Genomic DNA, 13,895 nt, shown 5'->3' with positions numbered 1-13,895 from the left:
GATATTTCCCAACATCAACATTTGGCACCTGGTTTCTCTTATGACTTCAGCAGCTGTAGATCTTTTGTTCCCCCCACTAGTCACTCTGTGGCCAGTGATCCACACCCACAAAAAGGGCCTTAAATCATACAAAAGCCATTCTTTGGAGCCGTCGGCTTTATTAAAAAAAAGCAACATTCCTTCATGCAATGACCAGCTCTTTCTGTATTCTGAACCGCTGCACTCTGAAACAGTTTGTTCCCCCAAATCATTAGCAGCAGACTGGGAGTTTCTTTGTTCTTCATGCTGTCGTTCCTTTATCCCCGTGTGTTTTTATCTCTGCCCGAGACACACGGGAAGACCCAATTCCCCAGTTTCCTCTTTCCAAAATGCGACACGACCGTCGGCCTTTTAATATCTGAAAATCCAGATTTGGATTAACGTCAGTATGCGAGGGATGAAATGAAAGAGAGGGAGGGTTAAAGAGGGGAGGACAAATTGAGTGAGAGGAAGAAGTGATAGAATGAGCGAAAGGCTTTTAGATTTAAAGAGGAGGAAGCTGGCAGTATGTCTTTATTTGCAGAGTAAGGTTGGGGGTTCTGAGAAACATGGCTGGCAGGTTTTTTTCCTCTGATCTTTGACATGATAGATGTGAATGCACCGATATCAAGCAACACAGGAATGCACGTTTCTTAACGGTGTGCGAGTTTCGAGATTTAGTGCAGGTTTTTAAATGCGCTCAACAGTTGTCTCTTTAGTTGATTTCCATCTTGAATAATACTTAAAAATGATTCACATAAGGAAATGTGGTTAAAATTGGACACATTTAATCGGATTATGAGTTTCCACTGGTACAGTAAAGGGCTGAATTATTTGACTTTTAAATGGCCTGAATGCAAACAACATATAAAGCAATCATCTCTTTATAAATCCTGCTCTGTTTTCAGTCTCAGTTGTTTGGCTAAACAGAGGCCCCAGAGGGGCAACTTATCATTATGCCACATCAGTACTGCACAGGCCCGTTCAGCCAGCCTGAAGGAATAGTTAATTTAGATGACAGGAGTAAGTTAACACTGAGTAGATTTGCTCTCCTGGAGAGGATATAAAATTCATAGCATGAGTCAGATTATTCAAGCGCCTTTGAGCTTGATCTTCAAAGAGCTAATTTTTTTGTATAACCTTGCCCTGGAAATTTAAAAATTGAACGAAGAGAAGAAATTGGGTGGAAAATGGCAGGATGAGGTTAGCACTTGTGGCAGCGTCTGGGCCATTCGGGGGCTGGGAGACGGGTGTGCGCCTTCAAGACTGGAAACAGGCCTGTTCACCTCACTGTCTTTGAATGTTCCCTTTAGAAGAGACACAGTCCCTGTGTAGACTTTACATAAATCATAAGACTCACTTAGTCGTGAGTGTTCTTTCACATTAATGCCCCACGTAAATTTCAAGTCTCTCTCGCTCTTATTTTTTTTCTGGTCCTGCGCAGCGCCGGGCTCCTCTGGCCCCCTCGTATATATTTCGGTGTCCGGTTCACTCAGTCGTGTTGAGTCTACAGCGAGGGGGATTTTGCCAAAGAGCCCCTGACATGATGTTATCACAATCATTCTTGCAAATTATCGAGTTCTCCGGCCACGCTGACAAAATGTTGTGGTTCTCGTTGTAAATTTGCCGCCGACTCTTGAGTGCGATCTGATAATGTAGCATAATATTAGTGCAATTCATTATTTGGTTTTCTTCAATTTTGCCGAAGCACAAAGCTGAAATCCCACAGGGCAACAAAATGTCAACATTAATAACACTTAGGAGTGATGGGACATGAATCAGCTAGATGAGCTTTTACGTCGCTCCGGAGCCAAATTTCAACACAGAGCGATACAACATCAGTTTCTAGCAGGGGAACGCGTGTAGAAACACTGATGCACCGTGCCAGCCGTGTTTGTAGTGCATTGTTTGGACCCACCCAACTCCCCTGCCTGTTGCCAAGTCTGCTTCTCTTTGTGTCATCATTAGATAAGCAGCCTCTCCAAGACTATCTCATCATAATGAGGGTGCCATCTGAGGCAATCACCCAGGGAGATGGTCATTGAGTTAAGAGGGAGGGAAGGGGAGGGGTAGAGCCAGATAGTGCTGATAAAAAAAGAAGACTAAAAAAAACTAAATGAAGTGAGCGGAGGGGAAAAAAAGCAGGGAAAGAGAGAGCAAGACGGATAATGCGAGGAAGAGAAACAAAAGCATTTCAGAGGAAGGGAGTGAGTTGAAACGGCAGACTAAGCGGAGATGGAGATCATTTGGGGAATTCCAAAATTAGAGCTGCCATCATATGCACCCACACAGGCGCATGCCCACACACACACACACACACTCGAGCACGCATACAGCCGTGTGCTTAGCTGCCCAGTGTTAAGGTCAGAGTCACACTCTGTCTCCCTAGGTCATTATCATGGGCCCTAAAATAGACGGCCAATTGTATCGCGGTGTCTGAAGTGAATGTGACATTGAATAAACAGCCCTCAACCCTGAGCTCCTCGCTCAACTTAGGGAACGAGCGTGCGCTTTGAAACAAATGCAGAGAGGCTGACACGCACACATGCACCAATATAAAAATGGACACACACACACACTGAGGGAGGCATTTAGCTCGCTGCAATACCAGCAAGTAGTGACACATGTGGCTCAGAGGGAGTAAGCTGCTGGAGGAGTTGGCAAGCAGCTGGAAGTCTTGCTGGCATGCCTCACTGCTAAACTATGCACAAGTAGAAACACACACACACACGCAGGTTTGACCATGTTTCTTCTCTTCACCTCAGCACCCACCTCCCTCAGTAGACTCTAATGTTGTTCCATTCATTTGACTTCACTTTATTGTGTTAATGAGACACACCGTTGAGAGAAGCCAGCGGTTGATTGAGGATGAGAACGGCTAATCACTGGAACAGCTAATCAGTGCTTGTCGTAAATATTGATTAGTTCTGTGCGTTATGGACGTGCTCATTAACCGGTGTATCATCTTCTCTCCCCCCCCCCACCCCCACTTTTCTCTTCTTTACCCTCCATCAACGTCCTCCCACTTCTTCTCATTCTCTCTCCCTCTCTTTTTTTCCCCCCACTTTCTCCTTCTTACCCTCCAGCAACCTCCAACGGTACAGTCGAGGGCCTCGAGAACCGGGAGGGAGGCGTGTGCAAGAGCCGAGCCATGAAAGTCATCATGAAAGTCGGGCAAGGTAAATGTGCGCTCACCTCACATGTAGAACACAATACAGCGCTTCTGCCTCAAAGCGATGTTTCACTTTGGTGTGACATTTTCATTTAACGTAGTGTGACACGACTGCCTCCGGCCTCCGACCAGACCTGCTCTGCGGAGCTGTTAAGTTACGCTAGAAAATAGATTGGCCACCAAGGTTAATATTATTGTCATTTTTTTATTTGACTTCTTTGAGGGAAGTACCTAATTTATTGAGTTTGAGCGACGTGGCGATGATGGGACTCGATAAAATGTTGACATCTAAACGAGCTGCTCCAGATAAAATGAAATTAACATTTACAAACTAGATTTGGACTTTTCTGTGTATAATGAGGAAAAGATGATCTGATATTAACCTGTTATTATTTTTTTTGTGTTTATTATTCTAAAATATTTAAGAAAAAAATCAAAATAGTATTGTTAAAGCAGTATTTTGTGGTAGTTTAGAAAAAATATAGTTGTAAAAGAAGATAATAAAAACACGGTGAGATCATCAATATGAACAATTTTCTTAAAAAAAACAAAAAACTTACCAAATAGTTTAAAAAAAAGATATTTAGGCTAATTAAATACAAATTGTTTACAGTTATGCTGAAAGTTAATTCCAGTCGTTTTCAAATTTCATTCAAACATGTTAAACTTTGAATTAATCTTGACCTTGGAAATAATTATTTGATACTTTCTTTCGTATCTTGTAGCTTTTATCAGAAGAAGTGTTGTATTTTATTATATTTCATCAGTTATTTGATGAGCTGTTATGGAAGCTTTGCATGTGAAGTCGTTTGTAGCTTTCAATTAATTGTTACAAAATTGCGTATTTTTTAAACACAATTTAAGAAAACGTTTAATTATTACAAAAAAATAAATTTCAGTTTTAGGCATCACTTTAAAATCAGTAGCTATTGATTCATTTTGGACTCTAGGGCAGGCTGAAATACTGCAGTTATTACCCCTTTGATATCTGTGTTGCATTACATAGTTACAGGCAATATTGTAAATCAATAACCAGGACTACTTTATAGATTACACTATTGAATTTTCAGGATTTGTGCGTCACTGACCTGATTTGCCACCCATTGAATTCCTGTCATCATTTTCACTTGAACAGAGCAAAAAAGAAAGAAAGAAAGAAAGCACTACCTCAATATAGATTGTCATTACCATATAAAGTTACATTTACCCTAATGGTTGATTTTATCCATTAGCTCATCTCTACACTCGTACACTAGTTTTGAATACATCTTAAATATCCACAAACAGTTTTTGCACAGTGTGGAAAATGAGATCCCGGAGGAATAACAACCAAATGAGAAACATCTATGAGGAATGACTCCAGTTCCAAATTGTAAAAAAAAGGCCTCTGATGTTCCTCGGCTGTGATTCTTATACAGTAATCACAGAACGAAAATGTGTTTGAAATTGGTATGTAAGTGCACGGTCGGGGCAAGTCATCTAAAAATGCTAGAAGTAAACAAGCTCACTTTGTTTGGATATCTTTGGTCGCAACATTTGGTTTGCATCATACATTTCACTTTTATACGCAGTTTTACTTGATATGTGGACATCCATATCCTGAGTTTGACAGAATACAGTACACAGATGTGTTACTCTGTAAACATTTCCCCAATCCTCAGTTTGGTTGTTTTGACCGAAAGAGACACTAACCACCATCTGAGAGGAACATCTGCCTGCCACAGTGATCTGATTCCAGCTTAAAAGCTCGATCCCAACATCCCGTCAAAAATAAACTCGCTCAGTCTCGCTGAGAAATCTCCAGTGTGTGTGTGTGTGTGTGTCTGCAAATTTGTGTGCAGATATTTGAATTCTGGCTTGCGAGATGACAGCAGCATATCCTGGCAGCCAGAGAAAGAGAGAGAGAGAGAATAGAAGCTAACAAGCTGCTGATGCTAGCAAGGTCTGAGTGGGAACAAATTCAGCAAATACAGTGAAAAATACCCACAGCAATCTCACAAGGAGACAGCCGTTGCATTATCTTTCCATGTAGGTCAATTTGAGCATCCAATAGCCTGGGATTGCAATCCCCTCGCAGAATGACAACACGGATGCATGAGTGCGGGGTTTTACGCCACGCTATTAACTGGGGGGGAAACAATTTCATCGTTTAACGTTAATCAAAGTTGAAAGGAAATGTCCTTTTCGGGGAAAGTTCGAGGAAAGTTTGTCTCAGCTGGAGTGTGTTCCTGTACCTCCTGGCTGTTCCTCAACTTCGCCAGAGCGATGCGCTCATTTTCCAAAATGGTCCATAGCGAGCTGTCACTCACAATCAATGTGCCCTAAAAACCTTGATAGAAAAGATGCTGTTGGCTCTGCTGCTACTACTTTTAAATCTATTTCTGCGGGCGGAACTTTTGATGTATAATGTTCCCGTCCAACCCAGTAACTATTTGAAGAAGGTCCTCGAGAAATTAGAGCGTTGACAGGAACTTTGATTTTGCTGCTGTGTACTTTTTCACATTATTATTCTTTTTTCACTAAAGACAGATGAATCTGTCTATCTGATATATATATATATGTATATATGTGTATATGTATATGTGTGTGTGTGTGTGTGTGTGTGTGTGTGTGTGTGTGTGTGTGTGTGTGTGTGTGTGTGTATGTATGTATATATATAAAAATAAATAATGTGCATACTCTGCAGTGTTAACTTTAAGATATTACCTTCACCATCTGTAATCCAGCGAACAATTATTAGTGCTGAATACTGGAGTATATTCAGCTAATAACACACCACTTTATCCATATCGACAGGCTTTAACACAAATTCATGGACTTGGAATTAAATTACTAAAGAAATCAGTTTTTAAATTAATACACAAATTGAATACATTTGGCTCAGAGATTGATCTACTCCATGGTTAAATGTAATTTCTGCAGTATCTTGACATTTAAATGACTCAGCTTTAAAATCTTCAGTGGACTAATCATTACAGAAAGCAGGCCTTATTTACACTCCTATACTCGTATCTTCTGCAGTCACATAAGGCTTTGCTTTAGCAAACGCTAAAACCTGGGCTCCGCTTGCTTCTGACCCCAGATGCTGCCGTGTTTGACTGTTTGCTTCACATTCCCTGCGTATCTGTAGCTCGAATGCCAGCTCCTCCTCTTGCCAGATCCCCAAGATCTTCCCATATGTCCCCTTGTACTCCTTTTGCACTTTCACCACGATTGTATTCTGGTGACTCACTCCACTGTGAGATATGTGCACATTCTTCTAATGCTACATTTGCATTGCATTTCCATTTCACTGTGACAACACGTCTGGGCAGAGTCACGTCGAGTCATCCGTCTCTGACACATTGATATTTAATTGTTTTTTAAATGCCTCGCATTCTTTCCTTTGTCTTCAAAAAGAAGAGAAGCCGATTGGAGGGGGGGGCGTTCGAGGGGAAGCAGGAAGCCTATTTTTTATACCTACGCTGCTGTTCAGCATGCTCTTATCCCCTCCGCTACACTCGTGTCACTCATGTGCTCATTAGAAATGTGTTGACTCACTGCCTCGATCGCATCTCCCCCTCATGTTTTCTCTCCCTCTCTTCTTCTCTCCCCAGCAAAATCTGTCTTTCCCTTCTATCGCTCCATCATTGTCTCCCTCACTCACTCGCGTTCTCCTCCTCGTCCCCCACCTTCCTCCTCCTTCTGGTGGGTTGGCAGTTCTGAGGTAGTTGCTGTCTGCATAGCTAAGGGAAATGTCAGCAGTACACGCTCGAAAAATGGGTCAGAACGTTAGAACACTCCCTGCACATGCTCAGTGGTTGACACAGTGTTGTGGCTATATTCATGGAGTGAATCAGATCACTGTGTCCTCTCATATGCTCTGCCATGCGTGAATGTTCCCACTTCTCACTCCTGTCTTTCCTCATCAATTATTGACAGCGCACAACAGCTCACGCCTAAGGTTCACCACCGCTGCAATCAGTAAGCAGCGATGGGCTGGTGTGGACATGGAGAACATGGGGGAACAGTGCGGTTTATGCTCCAAAAAACAGAGGAAGAAGAAAACGAATTAACGCTCTCATATTTCTTTCCTTCTTTGTTTTCCTTTTTCTTCTATCATATCTGCCAGACGCCCCCCAAAACCACCACCTCCCCCTGCACTCCCCACGCTGCTCATTCTCTAGTTTGATTTGGCCAAGCTGGGGTGGAAATAGGAAGTACACTCCTAGACTGAAAGGCTCTTTTCACTCACACACACACACACACACACACACACACACACACACACACACACACACACACACACACACACACACACAAACTTGCCATGGGGGACTCGAATGTAAATTGCCTCCTCACACGCCCTCCTCTCTATTTCGCACACACGCCCCTTGAACAGCCCTTTGGGCAGATGCAGATAAGGCCTGATAGAGAAGAAGCATCTGATAGTGTACTGTGGCATCCATCTGGCTGGCTACGGTAATAGCTTATAACTGTCTTCTGTCTGCCGACCCTGCCCTTGTAAAAGCCACGCTGTGGACCCACCAGTGTTTACTGCACAAAGACTTCAAAGTGTGTTGGCTGAGATCACAACAGACAGAGAGATAAACTGTCTCTTTCCTTTGCGCCTCACCTCAAAGCTTATGCAATCCCTTCCTCTCCTTGTCTCCCCCATTTTCTTTCCTGTCCTTCTATTCTCTTCTCCTCAGAAGTCTGCCTCTTTCTGGCAGAGTTAAAGCCGAAGCAATAAATAAGGCATATTATGGCCTTTTAACGTGATGAATAATGTAAAACAATAAAAAGTTAATATATAACTACTTTACCCTCATTCTGCCATGCCTAAGTGTATTGTAAGTATATTGTAGGTGTGTGCATTGGTGTGTGCGCATGGCGGTGTGTGTGTCTCATGAATGTGTCAGTGTTGGAAATGGCTGTCTGAGTGTTTGCTGAAGGAGCTGCTGATGTAGATGTGAGCTCGTTTTTTTGGGTTTTTTACAGCAGGACAGGGATGTTGGCGTGTTTCACAGACACTCGCTAACTTGTCCTTCCTCTTTTTGTGCTTTCATCTTTGCCTGTGAAACGCTTTCAACACACGCAAAGATAACCTTCTCCCAACACAAAAGATATATCAAAAGATAATAAAAGTAATCCGTGGCGTCGCAGAGAACAAGTCATTGTAATTCAGCATATGCAGCTCGTCAAGGCTAAGTTTTTCTGTGTGCGTTTTATTTCCTACAGTTCCAAATGCAAACCCTGCCGTGCCGGAGGTTCCAGACAACACCATACCCGAGTCCAGTCCCAGTCTGCCTAACCAGGATCGGCCGGGAGCAGAGATACCAGGAAACACTGGTGAGCAGACTGACTGATATTATTACCATAAACTGCAGCTTAACACTTCATTAAAAATGCTTTCTAGTTTCCCGAGTGCAAATATTTTAGTAAAATAAAGGTTTGTGAAATGTAAAAGAAAATAAAAGTAGAGAGGGAGAGAATATTCACAGCCTCCAGGCTTCTTCATAATTAGTCACATTTAGCCTCAAAAGAGAAAGTAAAAAATGAAGTCTGAATTCTCTCATATGGATTTTTCACCCCTCCAGCAGTCCTTTGATTTTGGGGGTCAGCATGCTAACATACTTGTAAAATCACAGGTAATAAAACTCCCCAAAAGTACAGGTGCAGTCCAACAACATGAAACGCCACCGTAAAACAAATACAGCTCACTTTACTTATTCATGCTGTACACACAGGGTGTACTGCACCCAAGGAGACTCAAAGACACACTTTTTTTTATTATATATCTTTTTAAACCTCATTAGAATTGCAGATAAATGAAGATTAGAGGCAGCGATAATTGAAGAAGTCATATGAGCCTCCTCGGATGCTCTGGGCCCTCCTTGTTTCCTGTTTTTACCAGCACCTTTCATAGCTGCTTCCCACAGGAGGGACTGCTTTCTTTTTCTTTTTTTGATCACTCCCCGTGCTAACTTTTTGACTTACTCCACAACTTTCGATGCTACAAACTTCCTCCAAGTACAGACTGTTCTGCCTGTCCCAATGTGATAAGCTGTCCTCATTTAATAATTGCTTATTTGACACTAGTTGCTCTATAAAAAGATTTCCTAATGTCACTTTTCCTCATACCTGGGCTTTTGCCTGTCTGCCATTGTTAGATCAGTGATTATGTCAAGTGAAGAAGTGGAGGGCGGAATGAAGGACGAGGCAATGCGGTTTGAGGGGCAGATATTTCAGGAATGACATTTCTGACAGCCTCTTTTTCCAGCTTTCTCCAGCAACCAGAGTGTAGAAAATTCCTCCAGTTTCTGATTTCGCTGATAAGGCCAGAACTGGTAGCTTTCCTTGATGCCATTTGGTTGCGATAAGGCATGAAAAAAAAGTTTGAAAACAAAAGCAGAGCCAGCCCCTCCTTCGCTAAATGGTTAAGTCCAGGAGTGGCCAGATGATTGCGGAGACACAGTCATTAAGCGGGGATGGCAGTCTCTGGAGTTATGAGACTTTTGTGTGCCTGTGCGGGGGTCACGGACAGTAAAAAGGTGGTGCTGGGAGAGGGGCGAGTGCTGCTCTTTGGCAGCAGCTGCATGCATACATGGAAAACAGATTTGGTTCTTCTCATATTTCAGTCACTGGAGGAGCCAGTCATTCTCTTTTCCAACCAGTAACAACCAACCTCGCCTCCCCCTCCACCCTGAACCCCTTAAACAAAGGGATCAAATAAAATCAGATGCTCAGATATGCCTTCCTCATTTTTTTCCATATCTCATTTGGCCTTTGCCATATAAACCTTGACATGTCGTACGACTTGCCCAGGCACAAATCCTATCATGGCCGGAATCTTTGTTATGTTGAGTGATGACTACAGATTTCATTAGAGGCCTATTCTTGATTGAGCTGATTCAATTAGATTACATCAATGGGGCTGTTAGTCATGTTGAGCAAACAACAAACTGAGCCGTGCTCGCAGTCGATTCAGACTGCAAGATGTGCACACGACAGGACGGGCTTACTGTAAATGGTCTGCAGTCTCTAAGGGACTATATGAAAATTACAGTGGTGGTGGTGGGTGCTCAGCCTTATTCACCACCAAAAAAAAGGAAAACGGAATAAGCTTGATGCTTTTATTAATATGTTCATTGCACACTGTTACCCCCAGCCCCCCCTACTCTGTACTTCTGAATATAGTGAGATTAGGCCGATTCCAGCCACCAAATGAGTGAAGCAACAAGAGGCGATAGCTTTGCACCTCCTCCCCGAATGGAAAGCACACAACCACCACCACATATTCTTTACACATGGCCAAATGCAACTCTGCAGAGCGCATGACAAGCAGGTTTCTCATGTATGCATTTGATCTTTTTGAATAATAAATCTCACAAATGCAAAATGTGAAATAGCAGAAATATGGGCCCCCCCAAAAAAGATAAAAAGACTTGTCGTTTTTTTCTGCAAGAAGTCAGACGGAAAAAAGTATAAATTACGATATTCTCGATTTTCCTGACCTTCTATCCACTGTAATAATTTTTTTATACAGTCCCTAAACCCCCTTTTTCTCTTTTTATGTGTGTTTTCCAGACCACATGAATCAGGACCAGTCCGGGTCTTCAGATTCAGAGGGCATCCTCAGGTCCAAAGCGGCCCTGTTCTCCGTCATCGGGGTCGGCTGCATCATCTTCCTCCTGCTCATCCTCCTCCTCGTTATCCTCCTCATTAAGATGCGCAAGCGGGCCAGGAAAAACGCCCACTCGCAGCCCCGCCCCTCCGCGCTGTCCCTCAGCACCCTGTCCAACCCCAAGCTGCCGGGGGGCACGGCTGGGACGGAGCCCAGCGACATCATCATTCCGCTGCGGACAGAGAACAACTACTGCCCTCACTATGAGAAGGTGAGCGGCGACTATGGCCACCCGGTCTACATCGTCCAGGAGATGCCGCCGCAGAGCCCCGCCAACATCTACTACAAAGTCTGACGCGCTTTTGCGCAGCCGGCGTCGCGGTCAGGAGATAGAAAGAGAGAGAGAGAAGGAAAAAAAAGAGAGGAGCGCTTGACTTATGTTCGTGGGAAGGACACTTTCCTTTTGCATTTTCGGGGAACTTGTTTCTTCAAGCCCGTGTTATTTCTACCACCTGCTGCACAAATCTGGAGAACCGTGCACTGACCAGTAACCAGCGGGGTTAGGAGCTGACGGATAAGAGACAGAGGTTTATTCTGTTTGTTTGGCTTGCCTGACAATCCCCACCTTCTTCCCTCCTCCTCCTCCCCCCACTTTGCCTCACCTCCCACCTCCCGTACCGTTCTCCCAGCTGTGTTCTGACCGCGAGGAGGGTGGGGTTGCGGGGGGGGGGGGAGAGACACCAACAGATGGAACTCAAACTTCGTCGTTCGCTGTCCCTTTGTGGGGACGGGATATAACTTATCTCAGTTCCCCAAAGTCTGCTCTACACCCAATTAAACACACCACCCTAGCACACTAAGGCAGGAGCAGGCAGACGCAGGCCCGAACACCGCTCGGCCTGCAGTTTGTGTGCAAGTGTTGGAAAAAAACAAACTACAAAACAAACGTGTGTGTTTGTGTGTGTGTGTGTGTATGCGTGCATTTCTGTGCATGTGTGCGCGCGCGTGTGTGTTAGTCGGGGCTCCGTGCTGGGCCAGGAAACTCTCCAGATAGCTCAGGTATCAGACACAGTGTGTGAAATAATGTGTTCCTCTCCCTTCGCACCTCTGATGTTTGCCTTACTATTTTTGATGGAGGATTTCCTTGAACCCCGATTCAGTTCACAAAGCAGTTGTATTTTGTTAGACTTTTCCTACAAGTGCACAATGTATAGAGTTACATAGAGCACCATTATTTCTCCATCTTCTCATCGCCCATATCATCCACTGCTCCCATTTTTTTTCTTTTTTTCTTTTCCTTCCCCGTAAGGAATTACCTTGACCTGGACTGCTGATGTCAAGGTGTGTATGCGTGAGTATGTATGTTTCCAGGAATACTCCTATCTCTGCTGGCCTGATATGAGCTTTACCATTACAACTTCTCTGTGTGTGTGTGTTTTATCAGGGCGTGTCTTCCATTAGTGTGTTTGGACATGTCCAGACCCGTTTGGTATCTGAGAAGCCTTATTGGCTTAGAGGTAGAACACTAGGTTACTGTTGCAAGCTTCAAAAATGACACACACAGACAGAACGACGCGCCTGCAGAGAGACAAGCCCGAGCTCTTGCAAAACCCTTTCAGTGCTCCAGTTGGCACTGATCTTTACTGTGTCTGATGAGCTTTCAGGGCGATTGTTTTTAAGACAGCAGGCAGGTTGATATTTGTTTATTCTAGCTTTTGGAGCCACAGTGTAAGCATCAAACAATTTCATGCTCGCTGCCTGGGCAAGGTGGGCGTAGGCTGGCACTGATTGGCTGGCCTACATAGGTAGGATGCCCTATATATAAGTTGGATGGAGAGCTACAGCTGAACACAGAGCTACAGTATTATCAGATGCCAATTGGCTGCCATCTGTGGATGAGTCAGTGGAGTGCACAGTTAGCGGTGTCGCCAGCGTGTGACTAATCTGTGTGCCATCTCCATGCCCACACTCACCAGCCGGGGAGCAGAGAGAGTGAGAGCGGCGGCTAGAAGAGAAAATGTTCCTGTGACTTGGCTTTAACCTGCGAGGGTGATGGCGGTGGGAACGAGGGGGTGACGGGTGAGGCGGAGGTAGCTTTTTTAGTGTTCACCCCCCTCCATCCTCTCGCCAGTTGTGCTGTGAATAAAAATGCTGCGCAAATTATTCCACAGTCAAGGTGTTCAGCCAGCGAGGACACTGCAGACCAGCTATCACACAGCCCAGGGCAGCGGCACCGAAACAGGATTTACTGCTGCTGGATGTGTGTGTGCACGCAGAGGCTCGCTGCGTGAACGTGTAGGTGCTCATATGTGTGAGTGCTTATTTGTGCTTATATTTGCAGTTTATTTCTGTACGTATGCGCACATGTGTGAGTGTGTGTAAGTGTACCCTTCTGTGGTCCAGCCTCTGAACAGACTTTTTTTTTTTTTTGGGACTGTGGAAGTAGGTGCTCCAAACAGTGTGGCTGCCAAAGTACAGAGTGCCGCAGTCCCGGTTAATGATGTGCGAGAGGAGAGGGGAGCAGATAAGGACAGCCATTCCTCGGCACGCAGACATGAGCTGACGTTTGACGCACATGTGCGCGCGCGCACACACACACACACACACAAACACACCAAGACTGACGGGTCCAGGTTTATCTCCAGTCAAACGGTCAGGCTGCCGGTTAATGTTTATTCACCGGTAGAGACACCCATCATCCGCTGCCACATACCGTTGCCATCCACCGACAGACACTGCTGAGTTAAAAGGCAGCCCAGCTTGAAGACTCTGGGAAGACTCCAGTGGCTTTTTTTTTTTTGTGCGTGTCGTTAACCTCAGAGTTAACAACCTAAACAGCTGCTTGTGCTTTTGTGGTCCTGTGTTTTAACTCAGCATGCAGCCCTCAGCGGCCCTCTGCGAAACACATCTAGATCAAATATTTTTGTTTCGGATCGCCGCGCATCCGTTCACCTACACCAGCTTAGGGAGTCATTACCAAATTACCACAAACCCATATCTCATTTTCATTCATTCTAGTAAACCACTTAATGTTATTCGAGTTTTTTTTTTTTTTTTTTTTGGGGGGGGGGCGGGGTGGGCGGGGTGGGAGGGGTATAA

The 13,895-nt window shown here is 44.4% G+C and overlaps 1 protein-coding gene across 1 annotated transcript in view; it reads left to right on the top strand.

Annotated features, from left to right (window-relative positions):
- Window positions 1-13,400, top strand: part of efnb1 (ephrin-B1) — a 56,941-nt gene extending 43,541 nt beyond the window's left edge. Inside the window, exons 3-5 of the mRNA XM_082547334.1 lie at window positions 3,105-3,197; window positions 8,411-8,521; window positions 10,760-13,400. Of these exons, the coding sequence (XP_082403460.1) occupies window positions 3,105-3,197; window positions 8,411-8,521; window positions 10,760-11,151 (596 nt within the window). The 3' untranslated portion in view covers window positions 11,152-13,400. The remainder of the gene's footprint in view (window positions 1-3,104; window positions 3,198-8,410; window positions 8,522-10,759) is intronic.
- The last annotated feature ends 495 nt before the right edge of the window (window positions 13,401-13,895 follow it).

The sequence above is a fragment of the Aulonocara stuartgranti genome, assembly GCF_965226115.1.
Source record: "Aulonocara stuartgranti genome assembly, chromosome: 2".
Lineage (NCBI taxonomy): Eukaryota > Metazoa > Chordata > Actinopteri > Cichliformes > Cichlidae > Aulonocara > Aulonocara stuartgranti.
This window is presented reverse-complemented; position numbering and strand designations above follow the sequence as displayed.